Source organism: Drosophila elegans, unplaced genomic scaffold, assembly GCF_018152505.1.
Source record: "Drosophila elegans isolate 14027-0461.03 unplaced genomic scaffold, ASM1815250v1 contig_814, whole genome shotgun sequence".
NCBI classification, from domain to species: Eukaryota; Metazoa; Arthropoda; class Insecta; order Diptera; family Drosophilidae; genus Drosophila; species Drosophila elegans.
In genome coordinates this window covers 13,320,305-13,346,810 of record NW_024546167.1, presented here as the reverse complement: position 1 = coordinate 13,346,810, position 26,506 = coordinate 13,320,305, and the positions used below count along the sequence as shown (strand labels likewise).

General features: G+C 40.3%; 4 protein-coding genes across 5 annotated transcripts; 2 read left to right on the top strand and 2 right to left on the bottom strand.

The window, feature by feature from the left end:
- Positions 1–253: 253 nt before the first annotated feature.
- On the top strand, positions 254–3,969 carry LOC108139046 (transcription factor Maf). Its single transcript, XM_017261663.2, has one exon. It carries the CDS (start codon positions 753–755, stop codon positions 2,328–2,330), a length of 1,578 nt encoding a protein of 525 aa, XP_017117152.1. The 5' UTR covers positions 254–752; the 3' UTR covers positions 2,331–3,969.
- A 7,413-nt stretch (positions 3,970–11,382) lies between these two features.
- Positions 11,383–12,371, bottom strand: LOC108138650 (collagen alpha-1(I) chain-like). Its single transcript, XM_017260989.1, has 2 exons — positions 12,266–12,371; positions 11,383–12,100 (listed from the first exon to the last, which is right to left on the bottom strand). Exons 1-2 carry the CDS (start codon positions 12,320–12,322, stop codon positions 11,567–11,569), a joined length of 591 nt encoding a protein of 196 aa, XP_017116478.1. The 5' UTR covers positions 12,323–12,371; the 3' UTR covers positions 11,383–11,566.
- Positions 12,372–21,613: 9,242 nt separating this feature from the next.
- LOC108138636 (nucleoside diphosphate-linked moiety X motif 19) lies at positions 21,614–23,532 on the bottom strand. Of its 2 annotated transcripts, XM_017260974.2 has the most exons (6): positions 23,330–23,530; positions 23,025–23,269; positions 22,697–22,954; positions 22,370–22,451; positions 22,107–22,314; positions 21,614–22,046 (listed from the first exon to the last, which is right to left on the bottom strand). In XM_017260974.2, exons 1-6 carry the CDS (start codon positions 23,417–23,419, stop codon positions 21,844–21,846), a joined length of 1,086 nt encoding a protein of 361 aa, XP_017116463.1. In that variant the 5' UTR covers positions 23,420–23,530; the 3' UTR covers positions 21,614–21,843. The 2 variants fall into 2 exon arrangements, with proteins under 2 accessions (XP_017116463.1, XP_041566496.1); XM_041710562.1 differs by lacking the exon at positions 21,614–22,046 and having other exon boundaries at positions 22,220–22,314; positions 22,374–22,451; positions 23,330–23,532.
- Positions 23,533–23,821: 289 nt separating this feature from the next.
- Positions 23,822–25,282, top strand: LOC108138662. Its single transcript, XM_017261003.2, has one exon. The coding sequence runs from the start codon at positions 23,871–23,873 to the stop codon at positions 25,167–25,169; it is 1,299 nt and encodes a 432-aa protein (XP_017116492.1). The 5' UTR covers positions 23,822–23,870; the 3' UTR covers positions 25,170–25,282.
- The last annotated feature ends 1,224 nt before the right edge of the window (positions 25,283–26,506 follow it).

Here is a 26,506-nt window from a genome sequence, read left to right as displayed (position 1 = left end):
CTAGTTCCATTTCCATTTCCAGCAGGAGCCCTCGGAGCAAAAAGCCAGCAGCGAATGGCGTTCGAGCTCGGTTTGCACTGTTGTTGTGTTGGTCGGCTTTTTTGGCTTTATGGGAATAGGTGTGTGAGTGTGGGCATGGGTAAGTGCGCGCGTCGCTGCCATTCTAAGAGCTAACAGTTAACATCCAGTCCAGGGAGCAGAGCATCCAGAGCAGAGCTTCCAGACCAGAGCCACCCCCCAGTCAGTGTCAGTCCGGCAGAAGTAAAACCCGGATCCGGAGCTCAGTCGCCACCGTTAACTCTTTCAAATTGGACGCGAAAAGCGCGTTCGCGGAATAAGTGAGCGAGTTAGAAAGAGAGCGAGCTTATAAAGAAAGCCCCAAAGTGCGGAAAGTGATCGCTAAATTAAAAGAAACTGTTACATTTTAAATTAAAATAACCCATAATATAAAAGCAAAAAAACACACTGGTAAAGATAGAATTTCTAATCGAATTTCTTGGATAACACGACCAAAAAATCAAAGAAATCTTGAAAAATAACCATTTTATCAAGAAATATCCTAACTTGTATAGTAAACTCATTATAAACCCGAATAAAAAATATAAAAGCGGAATCTAAGGCTACAAGCACCTGTGCCCCATTTCCGTAAACGTAGTCCCCGATCGCGTAGTTGACCTTCGAGACCACCCACTACGGCCACTCCCTTGCATGTGAGACCCGTAAACGACCCTCTCCGGTCCCTGGTCGATCCAATGAAAATGGAGGATCCCACCATAAACGACACGTACGTGCAGGAGTTCGATCTGCACCACCTGGAGGTGGGCGTTAATGGAGCCCACGGTGGCTCTGGCGCCCAGGTGACCACCATTGGTCATGTGAAGCGTGAGGATCACAGTCCGCCGCAACCGGTGGCCGTCAAATGGACGACAATCCACGGCGAGCCGACAAATCCGGATGATGAGCCCGAATCGCTGCCCCTTTCCGGACCAGAGCCCGCCGGCGCCGTGGAGGTCTCCCCCTCGCCGCACATCAAGCTGAGGTCCTTCTCCGGCCACCACCAGTGGCACATGGACGAGCGGCGCCTGCAACCGCTGTCGCCGCCACCGGAGCAATATGGTCCGCTGCCCGGACAGGCCATACTGGTGAACACGTCCTCGGGAGCGGCGGCCGCCGGAGTTCCGGGTGGAGTACCCTCAACGCCGCCGGAAACGCCGCCCGTGGTGGGTTCACCCACGGGCAGCAGCAGCTGTCCGGCCCAAACCTATGCCCACCACTATGCCCGTACTCCGGGCAGTTCTGTATCCGCAACCGCCGCTGCCGCCGCCGTCGCTGCCTCCGCCGGAGCAGCCTCTGTGAGTGCCGGCCTAAGCCACGACATGATGTGGCTGACCAACTCCATACGGGCGGAGCAACAGCCGCTGGACCTGCGACCCCTGGCCTATCCCGGATCCCAGGAGGAGGCGGAGGAGTGGGACAGGCAGCGGGACTACGCCCTGCAGGCGGCGGCGGCTCACCACCATCATCACGGTCAGCCGCTGATGCAGGCCCAGCATCATCCGCACGGACACGGAGGTCATCCACATCCCCACCCACACCCACATCCGCATCCGCACCAGGTGGTGCTGCAACAGGGCAAATATCCGCACCACCATCACCACCATTTCCACAACCTGGAACTGACGCCCATCAATATGCACTCGAATTCGTACGGCAGCGGTGCCACCGGATCCCTCACGCCCACCTGTCTGCCCCAAGTGCCCAGCAATGGGAGTGGCAGCAGCGGAGGAGGCGGCGGCGGCGGTGGCGGTGGGAGTGGCAGTGGCGGTCCTGGCAGCGTGAGCGGCGGATCCTGCGTGATCACACGCGCTGCACTACAGCCATGCCGCCCACTCTCCGCCAGCTCGACCAGATCCTCGAACAACATGTCGCCGCGGACCTGTTCGGGTGCCTACAGCAATGCCACGCTGGAGGATTGCCTCAACGACGACATGCTGACCACGCTGACGGTGCGGGAGCTGAACAAACGCCTGCACGGCTGCCCACGCGAGGAGGTGGTGCGTCTGAAGCAGAAGAGGCGCACCCTGAAGAATCGCGGCTATGCCCAGAACTGCCGCTCCAAGCGACTCCATCAGCGCCACGAGCTGGAGAAGGCCAACCGGGTGCTCAACCAGGATCTGCATCGCCTGAAGCTGGAGTACTCGAGGGTCTGCCAGGAGCGGGACGCCCTCATGCAGCGCCTGCAGCGGGTGGGCTCCGGAAATGGCGGCGGAGGAGGAGGTGCTGGAGCCGCCGGCGGCGATAGCCAGAGTTCGCCGGAGTTCTACCTATGACGCCAACTGGCGGTGGCCAGCGGCTCCTCCGCATCCTCAGCATCCGCCACGCAGCAGCACCAGCAGCACCATCATCTCCATCATCGGGGTCCGCAATGGAATCCCCAGCAGCTGGTCAACTAAGTTAAAAGCATTCCGGGTGTAAGGTATTCCCCCAAAAGAGTTTGATTCCAGAGGTTTTCCCTAGACATAATTTAAAGTAAATCAATACAATTCCAAGAATGATTTTCGAATAGTTTGTTAAAGAGCTTAGGATCGATCCTCTCAAATTAATGATTTTCACAGAATTTGTTATAGGGTTTTCACAATGAGATAAATACCATTTCATTAAAAATATGTGTATGTTCAAAGTTTAAGTATATTCCCAAAAAAAATTTGATTTTTATGTTATACGTTCACGATAGTTTATATGAAATTTTTTGTATAAGTTTCTTAAAGTTGTCTTTGTATTGTTAACAAAAAAATAGGTTTAATTTCAAGAACTTTTATTTTTCATTTCATATTTTGATTTTAAGAGCAAGGCATCCCATTAAGACCACTGTTGATATTTATTCATGCGACCTAGCTATGTTAAAATCATCTTTGAATAGTTCATTATATTAAGAACACTTTAAATTTCATGCTACTACTATTCATATGCATTCTCTCGTTAATTAAAAAAATTATTGATAATTTCTGCAGAACTAAACGCTTTTCAGGGAATTTGGTTAACCCTTTTACCAAGAAATTATAAAAATATAAGGCATTTTTTGAGGGGGTTTTCTAGCGTTCAATTCACTTGTACTTTGCGACAATAAATTCCAATTAAATATCAGTTTGAGAACTTCGAAAGTGATCGATTGAGATTGAAATAGATAGGGCGAAATGAGAGGAAGAGAGAGTGCATATTCGGATGGAACTTTTGCTGATTATCAGTCTGACTAAGGCAAAGATCGATTATAAATAAAATTAATTCGAGCTCGTATGTATAAAGGACAAACATTGTATAGATCGAAAGAAACAAAAACAAAAAAAAATAAATTAAAACTAGCAGCTTCTGATTAACAATCGCTACATTATTACAATTTACGAATTAGTAACACACGCTTATTTGTTGATTAGTTCTAGCCTTAGTTTCTCTACTAGTATTAAGCGACAGCAGAAGCGAATAATAATATCATAGATGCGATAGTTGTTCTTAGAGGCCGTGTTTCCGTTTCCGTTTTAGCCACGCCCCCCACTCCACCCCTTCAGTAAGCAATAAAATAAATAAAAACTAAAGGTTGTATTACGTTTAAATACCGCAAACTTAAAGAACCACACTCGACAATGATGTTGTATAAATTGAAACTGAAACGAAACGATGAGCAAAACTCAACTGGAGTAAACTAAACAAACAAGTCCTATACAATGTAATAAGCACTGAGAACGATAATGGAAAATGTAAATACACCCACAAACCCACTTATAAAAAGGCGATTCTGTACATTTTAAGATTTTTTGAACGGATTCAAATTTCTGTCTGTGTGAGCCTAGAAGAAAAACACGAATACTGAATACAACAAATTTAAGATAAACTAATAACTAAAAACAATTGTGAGTAGTTGATAAGTGTGCATAAAACAATTTAGTAATAAATAAAACTAATTTAAAGCATAAACTGAAGTCTAATTCTTTTTATTTTATTCTATTGGTAATTTTCTTTTCAGCAAATATTTTGAAAGGTATAAAATCGGGTAAACCTTATAGATCGAAAAACAGATTATAACAGTTTATAAATGTACTAAATAAATTGTTTGTAATGACAATATCAGCTATTAATCCCCTTGTTAGTTATCATAGAATATAATTACCTAAAAATATGGTATCGACAATTTTAATTGGATTATTCTTGTTATTTAATCCTAAAATATATGGTCATATTTCCTAAATGTTATGCAATTTGAAATAACTAAGGTATTTTTGGTTTTGCGTGCAGTTTTAAATTCCGTTTCTTACAATCGAGTTATTGGTTTTTAAGCTTATATCTTATATTCAGTGAAAATATGATAGGATACCCTATTTGAAACAAATCAGCAGATCGATTTAAGTAGAATTTGTTAGGCTACTAAATTTAATGATAATGGTTTTGTCATTAACAGTAGAGAAACATTGCATTTTGCTTCAGACCATATGAGCATCTATGTTTTCAAAACTACTGGGTAAATCTCAATTTTCGTCATAGATGAGATCTGAATCCGTTGATTTCCGAGAAGTCAATTTGCTGTGTGGTCTGGCGGCATGGATAAATGGGCTTCCAGCGACGACGACGACCACCGCGGGCAACAGTTTAAGAATCAAAATAAACATCTCGATCCCTCCGAGGCCTCGGATAATTCTGTCAACAAACTTTGGTCGCGTAACGGCGCATGCAGGAGCGATCGAAGAATTGAAGTTGGATCTGAGCTGCAGCATTGGATTACAATTGCCAACATGGAGATCAACATCAACATCTGAGGCAATCGCAATCTGACGGACTTTAAACAAGAAAAGGAGGGGTGAATTGGATCAAGGCGGCGTAATTCGGCAATGAGACGGAGTCCATATCTCTAAATTCATATACGCCTTGCCCTGTAAATGTTCATTGACAAAATATTAGGTCTTCAAGCTTGTTTGTTTTCATTCCCATTTTGATTTTTCTCTTTTTCGGTATCAACTGCGGCGGTCTTTTCAGATTTTGGTCTTGAATTTATTATTTTAATTTTGATTATATGGATTTCCTGCTCTCTACCAAGAACTCGGAGCTCCTCCTCAACAAAATCGGTCGTCTTTGGAGTTTATGTAACCAGACGAAAGCACTCGATAGACGGATTGCGCAAGAAATTTTGTGGAAATTTGGGTTTCTTTTTGTGTTGGCCCCCAATCATGACGATCGCCATCAAGTGGCCATTTTAATTTGTTTTCCTTTGCCTTTTTTATTTATTTTTTTCTAGCTTAATTCTCGACCAGCAGGAAGTGTCGAATTTCGATTTCTTGCGCATGCAATAAAAAATGTTGGAAAAAAACTATAGCCGAAATTGGAATAAACCGACACACTGACGCAAAGAGACTTTAATTCCTTAAAAATATTTAATTTTAATAAAATTCAATGTGCAATATATATATATATATAGTTTTAACAAATAGAAAAGAATTTTGCTAGGTACTTGTGAATACATATGTATACCTACAGTATGTAGATTTTTTGCCTACGTTTTATTCGCCCTTCTTGTCTGGGTGGAACAAACCAATAATCTATTACAATATTTCACTTTCGTTGATCGCACACTTAGACTTTTTGGCTCACAACCAATCCAATGGCAATTTCCACTTCGAATCCTCTCGAGGTCTGCGACATTTTGGGATTCAGCTTCAAGTGCAGATTAAACAATAATTATGAAATTCTGATGCAAATCGCTGGCGACCGAAAGTCTCCTTGTCCCCGGCTCCATTCCCCGACTTCTTTTGCAATATTTTGAGCCGCAGGCCAGCCACGAGTGAAATCCGGGATACAGGCAACGCTTGAAGTGGATGTCAAGAGTGGGCAAGTTGGGGGAGTGGAAGCGTTGAGGGCCCGGCATCTTGTCAAATTAAATTTATAGACACGGCAATGACAATCGGTAAATTGTCATGGCCATGGGGCTAAGTTCAGCCTGGGCATAATCAGTGCTTAGGGGCAGGGCCCAAACCAAAACCATCTCGGACAACTGGGATGATTGTCAACATTATTATGGTCCACACACACACCGTTTGATTATGCTGCGCATTCGGGGCACTCTTTTTATGCCTGCACTGCGACGTGTGACAGCTTTGATGAGACATGCACTGCGAAAAATGTGTTGAAATTATAAGAATATGTATATATTAGGTAGGTAGGTAGGTAGGTAGTTATATGTAAGAAAACACAAACAAAACTTATTTAAATAAAGACTTTTGAGCTTAGCAAATACCACTTAGAGTCTACAAAAATGTCAAATATAATAAAAAAAAATATTTTAAACTATTTTTGTAAAGATGATATTATATGCTGATTGGGAAAACTATATTAGTGAAATATTTTCGAAAAGAGAACAATTATAAAAATGTATTACTAAAGGGAAACAATTTATAGAGTTATATTTTATTGAAATTTAAATAAATCAAAAGTAATATCATCTTTTGTCGTATATGCAACTATATTTAAAAAGTTATAGTAATGTGTTTGTTGGTTAAATCATTAACATAATTAGTGTAACAAACTTTGAGTTGTATGCTTTTAATGCTTTTAAGTTCTGTTATAATATTTTTTTATAAGGGATCTTAAAATTATATTGATTTTTATAGAAAATAATGCTGAAGAGAAACTCGATTTCTCTGAGTGTAGCGATGGGATCGGATGGTGTGGGATGGGGAGTTTCTTCTCGGCATGTCTGGCTTGCGGGGTGGTGCGTTATTTCGTTTTTCGTTTTTTATGATGCTCCTCGAGTGGTCGAGGATGAGCCGCCGTCAAGCGACACGCTTAAGTGGCTCGCATACGCCCCACCCCTCCCTTTTTGGCTTGTCTTAATTCAATCGATAGTTCACACATGTAATCGCATGGCCGGATGATTGGGGGGCTTCCTTCTGCATTCTACTTTTACTCTGAGCCTTTCTCTGGGTTTGCATGCCAAACACGTAGCGTTGACATTGAACGGGCTGGAATGGGGTATGTTTTGTTCCTATTTTTCCATCTGACTTTAACCTTAAATCGTTAACACATTAGTTTCCAGCAATTGCCGCGTCACTCTACTCATTAGCTTAATGAAGAGCGGCCGCCAAAGTCCTTCAGAAGCTCATTAGCTCGAAAGTTTTTCACCAAAATATGCTCGTAAATCTCGTGTTGGCAGCATCGAAAAAGGGAAATTTATCGCGTCAAGGGACAAGTGCCAAAAAGTTTTTGACCAAAAGCCTATCAATCATTGATGTGCATGGGTATAAATTGGCCGTAAATGTCTTTAAAAGATAAAAGCGTTAAGCTAAACTATATTCTTAAATAAAGTAGCTTTTAAGGTTTAAATTCTAGAAGCAAAGAAAATTCTCGAAAATCAAGAATTTTACTCCGTTTTATGAACATTTACTTTGTTAATAAAATAAATAAAACATGGGTATATATTTTAATTAGTTTTTTAAAAGAAACATTTGTGTTTAAATTTATAACAACTGGTTTTTGGGTATAGAATTTACTTAGAACTTTTCATAACTATTTTTTAGTAAATATTTTCTGAGAATCTAAAACATATTTTTAGTCTATAGCACACGCAGATTTTACGACCCATGTTAATCGGCAAAATTTAATCTCTAAATCTGTCACCTCCTTTCCTCACAGGATTCTTCCCATTTCTAATCTGTGGGCTGGCATCTTGTTCGAGTCTAAAAGTCCTTCCTTTCCTTCGCCGAATCCGCTCTGCTCATCCCCATGTAGCCATGAGTCCATTGTCTTGCGTTTTTTATTGATGGGCTCTGCCTTGAATGTTTTTTACGACTTCACCCCGGCCGCTTGGTGAATAGTCAGTGTCCGTTCAGTGTCATTCCCTTCCCTTCACTTCCCTTCCCCAGTTTCAATCCTGTCCAGAGTCATCCGTACATCCATGGCCATGCAGCTCCATTGGGCGTCCCCAAGGCGATTGTCATCCTTGGACTTCCGTTTGCAATGTATCTTTATCGTTTTATACCGCTTCCGTGGACTCCCAGGACTTGGACTCCTTCGGCGTCGCATAATTTCCGTAATGACCAATGATATAAATGGAACTCATTTGCCAGTCCCCGCGTTCTTGTGCTCCCCAGTTGTATTGATGCGCTGCCGTAAATCGCTTTGCACCCCCTTCCCTGCAAATTATAAGTTTTCCTGGACCTTCCTTGTCCACAAACGACTCGGACTCCTTTAACGTTTGTAATAATAAATTAAATCACATTTCGGATTTCTTTTTTCTTAGATACCCTTACTAAGTGTTACTAGATTAAAGATAAGTTTATGAGTTAAACTAATTGAAGACTTTTTTCAATAAAATAAATTTTAAAATGCAAATTTGTTGCTAATTAATTGGTGATTTATTAGATTTTTCTTTATTTCTAATTTATTAAATTGATTTAACTCACTAATCTTCATTCTATGTATTACAAAATAACAAACAAGGGGAAAATATAGTTATAATATAAAGATTTTTTGGTTAGAAACGTCTTGTTAAGATATTTAACTAAAAAGGTAAGCAGTTTTTAATGTAATATTTTTGTCAATTTAATCAGTAATGGTTTAATTGTTAATAAAGAATAAATATTTAATCTCAGGATAAAAGATTTTTATGCTATATATATATATATATATATTTATATACAATGCTATAATTTAATATAGAAAGAGAACTTGAAGCTTCGGCATAATTTATGCATACATAATCTCTGGTTTTTTAGGGCGCTTGGTGTGCGTCCATGTGTGTGGGCCCCTGCATGATGTCTCTCCGGTTCATTGGCTGTGGCCCATAAAAGGAGGAAAAGTGGAGGAGGACCAAGCCGTAGCATAAAGCATATGAAGACATTTGCCTTCGCCTTCGACTCCGGGCCATTACAAATTGGTTGAATTTGATTTTGGCCCCAAAAAAAGCGAGCTGCGATGTCCACTGTTCGGATGGTTTTGGTGGCTTTTGGGTTGGGTTTTATGTTGGGAGATGGGCGATGGGCAATGGGCGTTGGGTGATGGCTGATGGGCGAAACTATTCTGGGGCAACCTTCGACGAGCGTTGGCTTTAGCAGAAGGTTGAACCAGTTGGCGAATGCCCCGCCGTCGCCGCCAAAGCCTCAATCTAGATCCGAGAAGCAAGAACCAGGTAGTGCTGGCGACACAGGTGCATCCAAATTGTTTTTGCCTCCATTTATTTTGTTGCTCTTTTCGCTTTTCATTTCGTTGTATTATATTCTTTTTGGATTATTGTTTTTACTACGCTCCGAGCTGGGTGTTTTCTTTCCGCCAACTCGGCAGTTTTATATTGTTGTTCTTTTTTTTTGTTTTGATTTTTTGAGTGGCTTATGCAAAGAGACAAACAAAACATTGCAATCGCTAAAAGCTAGATGAGTAATGAGTACACTTGTACATGGCTTAAGATCGGATATGCATATTTATTCTATGCAAGAGCCATGTATAATATAATGACAATGAGGTTCCAGGAATCTAGAACGGAATGTTGCGGATAACCCAAAGTTTCGTTGATAAGAATGTTTTGAGTCTAGATCGTCTCATAATGAGTTTTCTTGGAAAAGTATCAACGAAAATGTTTCAGGTTAACCAAAAAATATTTAGAATTCTAGACAAAAGTTTTATTTTTTCTAAATGCTTTTTTTTTCCAAACCTAGACATGCATTCAACGTTCTTAAAATAATTTTCTGATTATTTGTAGACTCTCAGTTACCTCGAAAAGTGTACAACCACCGTGGGAACATAAACAACGGCTTTCCTCACGTTCCGATTGCTATATAAATATTTAAAAGAATAAGTGAGACCCCAAGACATTGCACAACTCCGACAAGTGCAATTAGAGCTTTGTGATCATCAATCAGGGTTCAGAATTCGAGTGGGGAATATTTTGATATCGTGTGTAGGTCTTCATTTGCTCACATAATTTTTGATGAATACTCAATATATGGTTTAGTATTTGATTTATTTATCGGGATGTCTTATCACCAAATATTATCTCACAGTTAATAATATTTATGTGTAATGTTAATGCTTAAATAAGGAACCATACTCCAAAAAAGTGTGCCAAAACAAAGGATTAAAGTCTGTTTATAGAATATGAGTGCGTGATTAACTGCAGCCATGAATTGTAACAAAATTCAATTGAAGTATGATCCCGCCGCGATTACTATTAATCATTGATAGATCATCCGTGACAGCTTCTAGATTTCCCTGAGACTAATTTACTCACGAAAAAATATCACCTCAGACTTTCATCGTTTATTGCTGATAGGAAATAAATGCGAAATAAAAAAATACCGGAGATTGCAACACGAGGCGTTTGGGGGGAAGGGGTCTTTCAATGAGCTCGTGTCAGCACTTTGAGGTCGACACTGTCGGTCGATGAACCCCAGGCGAAAAACTAAACAAAAAAAAAAAAAGAAAACTAAACAAAAATAACAACAATCGTGAAAAAAATGATTGCTCTAGCGAAATAGCGATTTCAAGTCGAGCTCTTTCTCTGCCAAAAGACTGCAACAAATTGCACGCGCAACTTGCGCTCATAATGAGGTTACAAAACAATTTATATATATTTTTTTAATAAATCAATTTGCGTTTTTCGCCAACATATTGTTATCAGAGCAAGCAACTTAAAAGAAAAAAAAAAACTGATTGAAACAAAAAACTTTTGCGCAAAAATTAAAGTGCTGAATTTGCGATAATGTCGAGGAAGAATAAAAAAAAAATTGAATCAATTGCAGGGATCAGCATTCCGTCATTTCGCCGCTTAATTTATTTATTGTTGTCGTCGACGGCTGTAAATGCAATTTGATGATTTAATTAATATTGAATTACACTTTAATTTATGCCATGGCAAATATTTAGCCAACAAACATACACAACTTCTGGGGCCAGGACCAGGCTTATTAATTAAGAGACCCGCAGACTCAGACGCACACAGTTTCCCCTGTGTCCTCCGTGTCCTTTGGCCCTTTGAAAATCGGGAAATCATAAAAGCGTTAAATCGAAATGCTGCCAGGATGACTACTTCCTGTTTCTGCTTCTGTCGCTGGTTATGTCCTGTCTGCCTCGCTCCTTGTACCCGGCTCCCCTTTATTAACACGCATATCAATTCATTTTGATTGTAATTTATGCCGTATCCAATCGCCGCATATCGCTCACATCCACCCCCCCCACCACCATTCCGACCGGGGTAATAAAATTATTGTTTATAAATGGATGGAAAGCGGTGGCGGCTGCTGTTAAAAGCTACACACAGTCAGCGGAGGAAAGTAAGTCACTTGCGGATTTCGATTTTTGGCTTGTTTTGTTTAGTGGCGCGTGATCTTGAAATGGAAATCGCTTTTCGCCTTGGACATACTCCAGCTTGGGAGTAATGAAGTAATGATCTTATTTTGGTTTCCCAAAGTGTTGTTTAAAACATTGTCTCTGCAAATAATATGCTGTAATTTGAATAATAATTTTAAAAGACTTCTACGAAGGTAGGCTCTCTTCTGCCGTTGGATCCTGTTTGAGAGCCTGATTCTTCGCCGATTCACTTTGGACCAGCAGGAACCTGAATAATCCCACCAGGCTCTCCTTTTTGGCCTGGGAGTCCTGTTCGTCCAACAAGGCCATTAACCCCTGTATATCCACGCTCTCCTTTTTGGCCTGGAAGTCCTGGGCCTCCTGGGAGTCCATTAGCGCCAGGAAGCCCTGTATGTCCAGGCTTTCCTGTTTCGCCTGGGAGTCCTGGGGGTCCAGCAAGGCCACGAACCCCTGGCTTTCCAGGCTCTCCCTTAGGTCCGGGAGTATAAACTATTTCTCCTAAAGGACCAGAAGTGCAGGGGGGACCGGGAGGGCCGATGGGACCAGGAGAGCCATTTTGTCCATTTAAGCCATTATTGCCCATTGGACCTCTAGGACCGATAGAGCCTGGAATGCCATCCTTTCCATTCATTCCGTTCAAGCCTGGAGAACCAGGAATGGTCCAGTGTATCCTTTCTTTTAATTTGTCCAGCTCGGTTAATATTTTTTCCATTTTGGCATCCACATTATTTTTGAATAGTTCAAAATCTTCTTGTGACACCTACGAAAAAGAAGAGATAAATGAATGGGGTGCTTGCAAAAAGTATTCGATTACATTAGTTTACACAATGATGTTAACAGAAACCAAAAGATAAAATAAGAAAAAAAAAAATTCGTTGCAAATTCATTGCAACTTTAAAAATATTTTTTTTTGAATTGTACTTACCGATTGAGAAGTGTGCAACAAAATAAAGAAACAAGAGATCGCAACTAATTTTTTCATTGTTAAAAAAACGAACTGAGCTGAATCTTAGGCAACCGAGAACTGAAACAAATTGAGCAATCGTTGTGGGGCTTTTAGCGTAAGTCTCGTTCAATTTTTCTTATCACCTGTCAAATATCACAGTATTTAAATCAACGAAATTTGATATAACACTAATATATAATATAAACAAATTCCGAGAAATAATCTCGATTAATGGAAAACGATTATTTTATATACCGATGCTTATTATTTGTACATTATTTAATGCAATCTTCAAAATCAAGGCTTTTTTTACAAAATGTTAAAGCTACAAATTATTTGACCGAAATATTTTTAATTTATTTATTTAGTGCAGCCTTTTATAACAACAATTTATTTGTTTGTGTAGTATTTTATGTACATTATTCACAGTTGGAGAACTTGACCATGACCGCGCTGCACGCTCAGCAATCAACCTAATTGAGCTGCTCCAATGGCCAACTTCTCCCCCTTCAATACCGCCCTAAAGTCAATCCCAAACCCAAATCGAAGCCCAAACCCAAACCCAAAACCAAAACCAAACCGATACCGTTCTAAATCAAAAGACAAACGTCGACAAATGACCCGGCGCAGTGAATAAATGAATAGCAGTAAGTCGGCAACTCGCCATGAATGTATTCGGTAACAATTCATTAAGCAAATAGAAATGTGCGCTAAACGCATTAAGAGATTAGCACACATCGAGCAGGAACAACAATGTCGAAACCATCGATAAGCCGAGAACCCAGAACTGGGCAGCGTAATGACCCTCATTTCCTTTGTAGCTTGGTGGTTCGGGCTCTGGTCCATTTTGGTTTCGGGCCAAATTTGGTTGCCGGCCAAAGGTGACTTCTCACATGAATGTTTCACCACTCAGATTGGTCTTCGTGTGTGAAAAGGTGAAATCACTGTTGCTTCTGTTGGCTTGTTAAGTGCTCATTGTTTCGCCAACAATGTTGACATACACCCTTTTTGAAAGCCACATGTGCACATACATATGTGTAGTATGAGTATGAGTATGATGATGATGTGCTGACTGCCAATGTCTCGATGGCGAATGCAAAGCGGAAGTTGCCAGTTTAAAATCACTTAAGTGCAATTTCGGGTTTTCAAATTGCACATTTTCGGGTGGTTGGCGGTTGGTGGCTGATGAGCCTTTGGGCACACAATTTTGAATCTAACGCAAACAAGGTCTAATAGACACAGTATTATTTAATCTTTGTAAGTAAAAGTAAAACAGGACTAAATAAGAAAGCAGTGAATTATATATATATTTCCTAGCATTAACTAATATTTTGAATTTCACTTAATTTTGTTTGCTGACTTTCAAATTATTATTCATTTGAAACATATTAGTTTAAAATCCTTGCTTCATTGCTGGCAAAAGAAAAAAAGGAAAAGGTATGAGTGATGATGATTCTTTAATAAAAAATCAACATTTTAAGTTTCAAGTTAAAGACATCAAGATAATGCAAAACATGAAGATTTATGCTATCGGAACATGAAAATGTGAGAAATGTGTAAAGTGAATAGGAAATCTATAATCACTCTAAGCATGCCGAATTAAATTATGAGTTTCATACTTCCCAATCAGTTTTAAGGCGAACCTGCCAAGGAAGTGACCCACATTGAATCCTTAACTCATGGCGACCAAACATCACGTATAGCCTTCCATTCCTGTTTCTGCTTTTGGACTCGAATTGTCGCTATCCTTTTCATCAAATCTCTCCTTTTCCACAACCCCCGCCTCCTTTTCTTATCCTTTACGCTTGTCCGTTGGTCATGTGATAAACGTTTATGATTATTTTTATGTTTCATCCGTTCGAGTCTCGACTCGACTTTGGCTTGCCAATTTGATGCTGATATATACAGGGACTTGATTTAGTTTAAATAGCGCTGAGGGAACTGGAAAAGCAGACACAGGTCCACTCAGAAAAATTACAATATGAATTCAAAAAAAATTCTTTCGGTTTTTAGTAATTTGAAATTTGTTTTGTTAAAATCAATGTGCTACTAAAATACTTTAGCATGCCTAGAAAAAATATAGTTAAGAAAAAAACAACAAGAATTCTGCTGTTTGGTGCTAACTAAAAAATTAAATATTAAATTAAGATTGTATTCTTTAGTTTGCTACCTTTGATTTTTAATGTATATATAACTTATGCTTCTCATTTATAATTTTTTTATTTAAATTGCCTATTGTTTAGCTAAACATATATTTCGGTTTAGGAATTATTTTCTAAATAAATTTAATGCATTTTGGTCAGATGTACATTTTCAGTGTACGAACATCTCCCGGAAAATGCAATTTATGTGTTTTGGGGAAGGGCAACACACAAAAAACAAGAAAAAGAATTTGTAGAAGCGAGTCACACGTGACTGCAGTGAAGGTTGCTTTCGCCACCCACCGCCCCCCCTGCCCTTTTACCGCCCACATGTGTGAACAAATATTTTTTAGAGGGTGTCCGCCCTTTATGCGGGTCCTTTGTGGTGTCCTTCCTGGTGTCCTTTCTGGTGTCCAGCCCCGGCTACGTGTCATTCGTGCTATCTGGTCAAGCAAATCTTCCGCCACCGCTCTGCGCTCTTGGAAGCTGTGGTCTCCGGCACAATTTCCATAATCGTTGGTTAAACAAGACCGCTCACACATGCCTGGTCAAGCTGACCGCAGTTTATGCCCAGGGTTTTACGGCCATGGGAGCCGGAGCCCTAAGTCCAAACCGAATCCCTTTGTGGACCTTGTTTGAATTATGCTTTTACATATTTTTATTCACTTAACACAAAAGGGGTGCAAGTGTTATGTGTGTGGAAAGATGGCCCCCTGGCTTAATCAAATTATGGCTTATCTCTCGGATGGTGTCGCCATGGCGGAGGTCAAAACGCAAATAGCCATAAACATGAAGATTAAAACCCCATTGACCAGATCCCGTCACCCACATGGCTTCCTGTGTGACCTTGTTTCTTCCGGGATTTTTATTAGGTCTAAACCCTTTAATGGTGTCCACAATGTAGCCCATATTTGCATATTAATCTCCTGACTCCGGGTAATTAAAAGTCTAGTTTTATGTATTGTTTATGCATGGCAAAGATCTGCAACAATGGATCGAGGTTAAATATTTGACCGACATGTTTAAACTGGGATTTTATTAAGTTTATTTTCTAGCATACTTATGGGAGCTGACACAGATGAAACCGTAATAAAAATCAAAACTTAAATTAATGCCTTTTTAAGGGTTATTTAAGTTTAGCGAAACTTTCTTTTCTTATTGATTAAATACATATTTTGGTTTGCAAAATAAAAGAACCAAAACTACATTGCTTTTCATCGCTTTTACTCCATATAATGTCTTTAAATCAAATAACATTTGCAAGACATTTAAAAGAGCCGCTTTAAAATTAAGGACTTCAGTCCCAATCCAAGGGCAAACAATTTTAAGAGCAATTGAGGACAATACTTTAACATCTTTTCCAAATGTACCCCCAAAATGAGCCACAAGAAATCCATAAATATCGACTCGGATTCATTGGAGCAGTCGATGTAGAAAGAACCAGCAGCACAGCAGTCAAACAACCGGCATCATTTCATGCTCAATTCAAATGTTGTTCAATCTCATTCAAACAATTTGTATCGTAGTTTTATTACCACAATAAAACGGATTAAGCAGCTCGCGCTTTCCTGCAAGCTGGAAAAAGGATACAATGAAGTCAGAATCGAGAAAAGGGGGCGTGCCCTTACTGGTCGTGTGTGTTCGTCTTTTAAATTGGTTGAATTTCCGCACGAATTAAATATTTTTGCTGCCAAGTGAAGGAGCGAAAAATATTTCACGCTTCGACAGATTGACGATTGGAGGGGAGGGAAAATAGGGAAAAGCCGTATTATAGAGTCCTTTCCGGAATATTTCACACTTTGCCCGTACAAATCAGCGACACGTGGCAAGTGCCATATAATTTATAACAGCGAACAAAAAAAGGGCAAAGGAGACCCCAAAAATGTCGGTGGGTGTCGAATTTGATACGCTCAATCTGCTGAAGAATTTTTCAACATTTTTCCACCGGGCGAAACTTTAAACTTTTCGCCGTAGTCGTTTTCTGTGTGAGACTTTCCACTGAAGCGGCTAACTCATTTGGCTTAAAATTGTATTATCCTCATTCACCAGCAAATGGAAAATTAATATTTCTCTTTGTGTCATTTTACAGAATATTTTTGTAATTTTCTTTCGAGTGCCTCAAAGAAGCGATATCTTCAATCAAATTTTCTTTGGCTTTCACGCTGGGACTGTTCCTTTCACTTGGCCAGACCTTTGTTGGAGGTCCCTCGGTTACCATCTATCCGTACATATGTCTGATTCATATCTAAATCTATTACAATTCATATTTATATGCCAAGCACACAGATAACCACCCTCCCCTACTGAAAATTTTGATTTTGCATGGGGGAAAACAGTGCGATACGCTGGGATATGTTCGTACCGCTAGTTCTTTTAGTTTTTGAGATTACATCTAAATTGTGGTTTGATGGAATTCGTAAGCAAAGACTACAAACAAATATTTTTAGGATTAAAAATAAATAAATATGGAGCATGGTTCACAGTTCTGTTGGGTTATTCTTCTGTAATCCAAAGCTTTAATTCTGCTTACAGAATTTCCATAGAAAAATGTAGTTTGGCTTTAATAAAAATAATTGATCAGTTAATAAGATATTTTGAATAAGTTGATCAAAAATTGTTTTAAGGTTGTGGTAATTAATAAATAAGGTAAAACATATTTATAAAATTAACTTTTCCAGTTCCTTTATTACTCACCCAATTTAAATAAGTAATGAAGCAATTAACATATGTCACTGCAGTGCAAATATTTAAAAAAAAACTAAACTTAGAGCTATGACTGGCACTGTCCGCTTCCGGGTTAAGTCAAGTGTTAAAGAGTTTTTTGAGAGACATCTTCATCTCGTTTGGTCTTGTCTGGTGTCGCAATTTCTTTTCGTTCTTACTACCCCTTTTATGATCCCCCTTTCGTTTCGCCGTTTCTGCTTAGCCTAATATCCAAATAAACATACTTTATCCGTTATTGCCGTCAAATTTATGGTTTCTTAAATGGACTGACTTCCGGAATGGAAATATGAGACGGTGGCTGCGATTTCGATAAGGGTCGTTGGGGTTTCTTTGCTGGAGTTTCGTTTAATCTATTGGTCAATTGTTCGACAGCTGGTAAAGTTTATTGGGTGGAGCGATAAGTCAAAGGAGAAACTTTTCTTTGAAGTTGAGGGAATTTGAATGTGTATTCACTCGATGTGCAGTGCATTGCCAATTGCAATTAAAACAATGTTACAAGGTCACTGGTTTTTTTTGCACAGATAACAGAAAAATGCAAAAAGTGGCGCCGCTAACAAAATTGCTAATTTTGCACATGTACCGAAATGCAACGCTATATAGTATACCAATATATACATATACATGTCTGCATATATATGTATGTGAATTGCAATTGAAATCGGTGACAACATAATGCCATACACCTACCCCAATGCAGGCAAAAACAACAAAAACCAGAACTGCAACACCAGGAAAAGCTTAATTTTCCAGCGGGATCTTTGCGCAGGTCCGAGACTGGAAAATAAATTACGTAGTGTCCTCCAAAAAGGAGGAGAATCCCCTCCCCACAATACACGTATCTGTGTATGTGTGCCTTTTGTAATGGTGGCTGTTGTTTAGGTGTGAACTCTGCAAAAGAGAGAGAGAGAGAGAGAGAGAGTAAAGTTTTATAGGTGAGAGACAGAGAGAGAGCAAGGACTAAATAGAAATTAACGGTAACAACAACAAACCTATTGGAGCAAGCGCATAATTCATATTTTACCAGCAACGCCCACGCCCACTCTGCGCATGTATGTGTGTGTGCAGAGTTAGGGCTGTATGTGTGTGTGCAGGTGCTTTTCAATTATCTTTGCTGAAATGTTAAATAAATACAAAAGTACCTACATAAACGTCTTTTCATTTACCTACCTTTGCACATAAAGAGGTTTGTGCATATGTTCCCATGTATTTACAGTGCTAATTGTGATGAATTCCAGCCACCTTATGTCAACAAATTATTAAAAAGTTTGCACATTAAGTTTACTATAGGTTTCAAGACAATTATCTGTCTGGAAAATTAGTTCTGACTTTATAAATAAAGCTATGATAAGTGCATTCTAAGTACAATCATGTATACTAACCACTTTACTTTGTTTTAGCTTGGGAGCTAATATAAAATTTTAAAATATCGTAAGATCATTTTATTTTTATAAATTTTAAAGAACTATAGCTAAATGCAAAAATAAAGTTGAAAAACAAAGACTTGACACATGGCATACATGGCGGATGAGTTATGTCTGTAACAGTTTTCAGCTAGTTAAGTAAAACAAAATATATTTGCTTGATCGACATTTACAAACACTGTTGTCTTACACTAACGTAAGAATAAATTACAATTTCAATTCTACGATTAAGGTTAAGGGTTTTACTGAATTTATCATATCAATCCTCATTAGCTTAATTGTTTAGGTCAACTTTTTAAGTTTTGTAAATAATTTAATCTTGGATAATATTTAAGACGCTGGCTATACTTTTTTGTACATTCAACTCTAAGTTTAAATATTTATTGTAAATGACTGCATTTTTGCTTTGTAAAATCATTAGAGTTATTCTTTTAGAATTTCTTAATGAACTATCCCTTTGAATAAAATACCTACATACGAAAGTGTGAGAGCAAAATAAAGACATCATTAGAAGATCATGTAGTGCATTAGTCGAACTGTCGTCGCCACACCCCAGACTCCATGTGTGATTCTCCAGGACCCCAGCCGCACCCATTCCACTCCGGGAGGCAGCCGCAATTGCCATTATGTTGAACACGCAAGTCAATTGATGCAATTTGTCCGACCAGCCGGAGAGCGTTCCTCCGGGCCAGGGGCAATTTCCCCAGTGACAATCTGACATGCCGTAACAGGTTCACGGTCTGACGAATAGTGGGTGGTGCCCTGCGGGGGTGCAGGGGCTCCATAAAATGGGCGAGAGGGGGTGAAACCGACCGACCGACTCTCATCAACAGTTAGCAGCTTCTGCTGGTGATTTAAGGGTTGCCAGCCAGCCGGTTCGCCCTTAAATGAATTGCGGCGATTTATTGCGGTAATACTCATTTAGCGGACCTGCCCCGAGGGGTGAAGAAAAAAATGAAGATGAATGGAAGGAGGACGAACTACGAAATACCCAGTACTCTTGAGAATTTTTTGGAATTGGTTACCTTTGGCTAAAAGCAACCCTTAGAAGAGGTCGAATATGGATAATTTCTTGATTAAAAAATATAAATGTGTTTAAGTTTTGTATTAAAGTAAAGATGTTACAAAAGTGAACACAATTTTATAACTTAAGGCTATGATAAACATGACAGACGTTAAACCCAATTCAAACTGTATAACAACTACGTTTTTTTAATAAGTACTTATGGCCGAATTTATAAAGAAAGTGTAAAAAAGTGTTAGCAAAAGCTTAGTCTTTCAAACTCTTTGAAAACTCTATATATTATAAATAAAAATAAAATATAAAATTTTGCATCCAACTGAAATTAAAATCTTTATAGATCTGGAATACTTTTCCAAGTAAGGCTGAAAAAACGTATTTTACCTAGGGTACAACATACCCAGCAACCCCATTACAGGGTATTCAAAACCGACTCAAGTCGAGTTGAGTGCAAACAATGCTCACAATAAAAATAAATCTCTCCGGAACAAGTGTGTGTTTTGTTACACCCGTGGGAAGTCCGGGCGAGAAGTTGTCAATTACTTGCGAATCGATCTGGCCAAATTCTGTTTTGGCATTCATGTCACCGCCAGGTGACCGGGACAACCTCGTATAATCGCTCTAATTGGGCGCTTTCGCAGAAGGCATGCCGAGAAAAGTACGTGATATGCATTTCCACCTTTCGAGGCAATTAATAAGCAAGCCAATTCCAAATTCCATCCAATCGGCGGCCACGTAAATCAGCATTATGTCGTGGGGGCAATGAAAATGAGCTCTAAATTCAATTACAGGCCTTGTCTTCTTCGCTTTCGTAAGTCCTCGACCTCATTCCGGCATAAATCAAGAGTCCTGGCTGTTTGGTCCTGAGATGCTAATTTACCCGGGTCCCGAAACGTCTTAGTAAATGCTAAGCGGCTTTGCTGCTCATAACTCACCCGGACACTTTGTCACATTATGCATTTAAATTTAATGTGTAATTTATGGGCGGATTTGTCGACCTTCCCGCCTGCGATGTCTGTTAATTAGAAAGTCAGTTTGGAACAGTGATGCCTATAAATTATTTAAAATAAAGCCTTTGGGAAAAGTTAATTTATAAAAAATATAAATATTAAATAAGACACTGTCTCGTTGGATATGAATATTTTTATTGCTCAAATCAAATATTTCACTTTAGTTAGTGTGCCAAACTTTTGCCATTTTTTATCTCTATTTGAAAACCCTAAAAAGTTCTAAGACATAATAAAATTTTTAAAATTATAAAAGTACAATTTGATGTATTTCCCTTCCTTGAAAAGCATTTTCCGACAACTCTGCTATCACACCTCTACTCCTGATGCGTGGGAGTACTCGTTGCTCTATCATGATACATGGGGAGTACTCTATTAATTACACTCCATAATGGTTACTTCCGCTGGGCCACATAATAGCATAATTAATCGATATTAAATGAACAGCAGCGGAACAATAAACGCCGGAAGCCAGCCACAAAAGGTTAAATTAAACGAAGTAATTGTTACACAGCCTCAGCCGTCGAAAATCGACCCCCTCTCGCCGTTTGGCAATCCCTGAGGAGGGTTGTCCTGACTGGGTCCTTTACAATGCATAATAAACAGTCGAGCGGGCACGGAGCAAACAAAAGTGGGGAAACGAAGCTCGTTGAGATTTTGATTTTTAAACGACCCATCGGGTGGTGGAATTGCAGACTGTGGTTGGGATTGAAAAGACAAGGCTGTAAAGCGCACAAAGTCACACGGCAGGTGGCGTTGAACATTCCTGGGGAGTGGGTGGGGATCTCAGCTCACAAAGTGATTTAAATGCATTTCTAATGGGATGAAATTATATACTGTCTGAGCTTGTGGTCCTCCCCCTCTTTCTGTGCCAAGCCCATTTCCACTCTGATTTGCGGTTTCAAGGGGAGGACATGAATATGCATGGGATTGCGCTTTTGATGTGCTAACCATCAAAAAGGCATAACGCAAAAAAGGGGCACCTCTTCATCTTAAGCTTAGTTACGACCAACTTTAACTTAAACTGTACATTTTTTAATTAAAATTTCTCTCTTAAAATAATAATTAATGTCTTTTGGGGAAAGCGTTTTTCATAATTTGATGGCCGGCTAAAGCCGCTTAGAATAATTTCAAAACAACAATCTGTGACTGTCCCATTTCAGGGGTAACACTTAGCATCTTATCAGAGCTTACCAGCCGAGGTCACCACTCGCGTCGATGGCCGGCCGGCTACGGAATGTGATTACAGCTTTTGGCGCTCCTGATGAAATTTCAGCGGTTTTAAGTGTCCATTGGGTGGAGGAATATTCAACTCCATGTTCCGAATTGATGGTCCATAGGTATAGCGATGCAAATGCTTTGAACGGGCTCGAAACTCTTCTTCTGATCCAGGAAAACTGATGATTTTGTTGACGAGGTGCGAGTCTGGCACATAGAAATCATCACCTAAAGACAGAGTTTATTAAATATCCCGACATATAATAATTAAATAATCCTGTGACATACCTGGCAGAACAAAAACCATAGATCCCTGGCAGTCATAGCCTACTGGCAAGTACATAGTGGTCCCCAATCCGCTGCGTTGTACGGCAAAGTCCAGCAAGCTCTGGTACTCCTTGATTCCCATTAGGCGCGACAGTTCGTAAACTTGTGGGGGCAAAAACCAAACTTCACCGAGATCGGCCAGTTTCAGCAGTTCTTTCGGTGTCAGCCACTAGTAAAATGAATACAATATTATTTTAATGTCCTAATGGGAAAGTAAGACTCACCAGCGTCTCCTTAACCTCGGAAGGTTCCTCCACAAGTTTGGGCTGTTTGTCTACAAAAGCCATGAAGAAAACCGTTTCGTAGCTAAGGACATTTTAAAAATAAACTGTACTTACAAATATGATTTAAAGATAACTATAACCAAACAAATTAATTAAATTAAACAATTGACTATTTATGGTTATGATAGAAACTAATTATTTGAATATTATTTCCAATTAAGCCTACTATTAGATTATGTTTGACAAGGAAATAGCTCTGATATATAATTATACTTTAAGCGAGCTAATATTTTTTAAAGGTATTTTAATTCTCACTCTGATACCTACCCCTTGCGCATGAATCCCGGACTCGCCCAGGCGGACCACTCGTGCAGGGCCCACAAGTCTGGCACCACCTTTAGCTCCCGGCAGAGGTTCAGGAACTCACTGGGTTTTTCGTGAACCCGTCGTTGCCACGCCTCCAGATCTGGCACATCCTGGACACAGATGACTGCACCGAAGTCTAGCTGACTCCGGCTGCGGCAAAGCAGCAGTCCCACCTCCTCAAAGCACTCTCTCACGGCGGTGAGTCGCAGTGTAATCTCCCTGAGAAGACAAAGGTCAAAGATTAAACTCCTAATCTGGGCGAGGTGGCAACCACAAACTTTGGACTCACCGCGACCAAATGCTGGAGCGCTTGAAGAACCGATCATAGCAGCCGGTGCCCTGGGGCGCCAGGATGGCAGGCCGGTCATCGCGGATGAGGACCAGGCGACGCAGTGCCTCCTGCGGGACACCAAACTCCTCGAGGTACTGCAGCCAGGCCACGCTCTCATCGGCCGCGGGATCTAGTAGTCCACCTGGAAACACTGTCTGGTTGACCATCATGGCCGTGTCATCACTGCGTTTGAGCATCAGTAACTGAAACATCAAGGAAAATTAGATTTGATTGCCATTTCTGATGAAGATCCCTTAACTCACCTTGTAATCCTCACTTTTGACGGCATCTCGCGTCACCAGAATCACACTGGCCGAGGTGCGCCACTTGGGCGGAGAAGCAGTTTGGCTCATGTCTTCTTTTATTTCAATTAATACTTAGATTAAGTATTTAAGTCCACTCAAATCAAATTGTTGCTTTTCTCCCTCCAATCAGCTGATTGCCTTGGGCCTATCGATAGCAATAACGACTCCTGGTCTAGGAAGTGTTGTTGTTTTGCACCCTCCAATCAGCTGATTTCCCTGTGCCTATCGATAACGATAGCGGCTCCTCCAGGAAATGATCGATATCCGCTTCTTGGCGCGTCGAATGTTTGTAATTTGAATTCGTGCCAAATTCAAGCTTTTTCCTTTTGGCCAGATTAAGCCACAAATTAAGAACTGGGGCATGCTTGACTAGAAGAACACAAAACCCAAATAGATTAGCTGCTCCCACACGTGTTCGCAAACATATTTAACCGCTGCCCATGGTCAACCCAAGACACTTGCACTTGGTGTTTCCACTCGAAAGCATCTTGCTGTTGAAATGAAAGTTTTCATCACGATCTTGTTTCTGGGCTTGTGCTTCGGCGGTAACCAAGCGCAGAAGGAGGAGAGCATCTCTGATCTCCTGAAGGATAATTCCAAGGGCTTGCAGGCGGCCAATGTGCTTCTGGACAGGATTGCAGTAGTCGGCGAGGAGGCACAGGCTGGCTTGGCACAGCAAAAGGAGGCTCTCAAAGCCTTGGCCCTCGTGGATGGTCTGCTGGCTAAACTGACAATCGCCCTGGAGGCGAGTTCGCAGAATCTGGTGGCCACCTTGTTGAACATCTCCAAGCAGGGCGAAGAGTATGGTCATCACACAGATGCGCAGCTCCTGGAACTGGCCCGCCTGCAAGAGGCCACCAAGCAGTTCCTCAATGTGTTGGAAGCCAAATTGGATGCCTACCAAAAGCATGCGCTGCAAAGTTCCCGCAGCATTGACAGGAGCATCGATGGACTGGCCAAGCTGATCACCAGGACGGTGCTGCCCCAGATCAATGGCCTTAAATGCTCCTTCGACAGCCTGGAAACATCCCAGATCAACGGGGAGGTGGAGCTAAAGAATTTGGCCGGAGTCAAAGAGCTCAGCGAGGACTCTAATCGCAAACTAAACGTGCTGGAGCAGCAGTTGAAGCAGCTTAATCGAACCCAGGAACTGCGCCTGGACACACTGATCGGTGCAGTGCAGCATTCGCAGCCACTTAACCCCTGGAAACTGGAGGCAGCCCTGCGTGAACTGATCATCTCCCAGAAGCGCATCGAACTGGATTTGGATCAGTGCAGCCGGCACTCGCCCCATCAACAATACGGCCACCATGATGAGCCCCATGGGCATGGGCCCAGCTATGGAGTTAAAGCTCAGGAGCCTCACCAGACTCAGGCTCCGGAGCCCATGCATAACCATCAGAGCTCCAGTGCCGTGTCCTGGCGGGAGTCACTGCCCTGGGAGACTGCCTCTCCATACCAATCCGCTACAGTTCCCCATCACCAGCATTGGAAGCCAGCGCCTGCCTATGGACCCACCTCCAAGCCCAAGCCAAAGCCATATCCCAGGGGAGGACACTCTGCTCCTATGCCTCCTGTAGAATTCCATCCCGAACCTAGCCACCAGCAATCCCAGCACAAATCCGAGCAAAAACCGCAACCTAACCAACAGCAATCACACAATCCTCAACCATTCCATGAGCAATCCTTCAAGCCACAATCTTACCAGGAGCAATCCTATAAGCAACCCGAACCCATTCAGCAAGGAGAATCTTACGGGATTTGGTACGGAGACGGTTCACTGCCCCAAGGATACTGATGCTGGTATAGAAACCGAACCCGATTAATCTTTTAGAAACACATTCATAGAAAATTGTAATCACTATTTTATTCAACTTTATAAAAATTAATAAATATTATTTCTAAGGTAAATCGATTTATAATAAAAATTTCAATCGTCCCGAAATTACAAATCAATTTTTAAATGCAGATTTTTAGAGACTTAAGACACAAGACTTTGAAGATATACAAACTTCAGAATGGGATATCTATGAGAAAAGTTATAAAATTATAGCTGCAGCTTTCTGGCCAATTTTCTGCCAGTCATTTTTCAGAAATTAAGAAAAAGGTTACATCATAACAATTCCAAAAAATCGACTAGAAATTACAAGTCAAGTTTTAAATGCAGATTTTAAGAGCACTAAGCCACAAGACTTTAAAGATATACCACTTAGAAATCGGATGCTTAAAAGAAAAGTTATAGAATTAACACTATAGGTTTGTGGTAACTTTTCTGGATATATATTTTTCGGAATATGATTAAGGAGTTATATCGTAATAATACCATTTCAAAACTTCAAAACAAAATTTAAATGCAAAGTTTTAGAGACTTAAGCCACAAGTCTTTAAAGATATACCTCATTGATATCGGATGCCGGAAAGAAAAGTTATGGATTTAGAACTCCAGGTTTTTGGTCACTTTTTGCAAAGACTATTGTTTCGGAAATTAAGAAAGGGGTTTCATCATAAAAATTGCTGAAAATCGACCCGAAATTACAAACCAAGTTTTAAATGCAGATTTTTAGAGCACTAAGCCACAAGACTTTAAAGACATACCACTTAGAAATCGAATGCTTAAAAGAAAAGTTATAGAATTAACACTATAGGTTTGTGGTAACTTTTCTGGATATATATTTTTCGGAATATGATTAAGGAGTTATATCGTAATAATACCATTTCAAAACTTCAAAACAAAATTTAAATGCAAAGTTTTAGAGACTTAAGCCACAAGTCTTTAAAGATATACCACTTAGAAATCGGATGTCTGAAAGCAAAGTTATGGACTTAGAACTGCAGGTTTTTGGTCCCTTTTCTGCACAGACGATTTTTTCGCAAATTAAGAAAGGGGTTACATCATTAAAACTACAAAAAATCGACCCGAAATTACAAACCAAGTCTTAAACGCAGATTTTTAGAGACTAAAGACACAAGACTTTAAAGATATACATCTTCGAAATCGGATGTCTATAAGAAAAGTTATTTATATATCTATATAGCAGTTATCAGCCCAATGTAGACCTATTTTCTCAATGAATTTGGACAAGAAACAGGTGGGCACGTTTTCCGTTGGTATCGTTGCTACCGTTTACATATAAA

Coding starts and splice junctions, on each gene's coding strand:
- LOC108139046 (XM_017261663.2), top strand. CDS start 753: ATGAAAATGGAGGATCCCACCATAAACGACACGTACGTGCAGGAGTTC.
- LOC108138650 (XM_017260989.1), bottom strand. CDS start 12,322: ATGAAAAAATTAGTTGCGATCTCTTGTTTCTTTATTTTGTTGCACACT. Junction 12,101..12,265: donor TGTTGCACACTTCTCAATCG/GTAAGTACAATT, acceptor TCTTTTTCGTAG/GTGTCACAAGAAGATTTTGA.
- LOC108138662 (XM_017261003.2), top strand. CDS start 23,871: ATGAAAGTTTTCATCACGATCTTGTTTCTGGGCTTGTGCTTCGGCGGT.
- LOC108138636 (XM_017260974.2), bottom strand. CDS start 23,419: ATGAGCCAAACTGCTTCTCCGCCCAAGTGGCGCACCTCGGCCAGTGTG. Junction 22,955..23,024: donor CGCTCCAGCATTTGGTCGCG/GTGAGTCCAAAG, acceptor TTGTCTTCTCAG/GGAGATTACACTGCGACTCA. Junction 22,315..22,369: donor CCGAGGTTAAGGAGACGCTG/GTGAGTCTTACT, acceptor TCATTTTACTAG/TGGCTGACACCGAAAGAACT.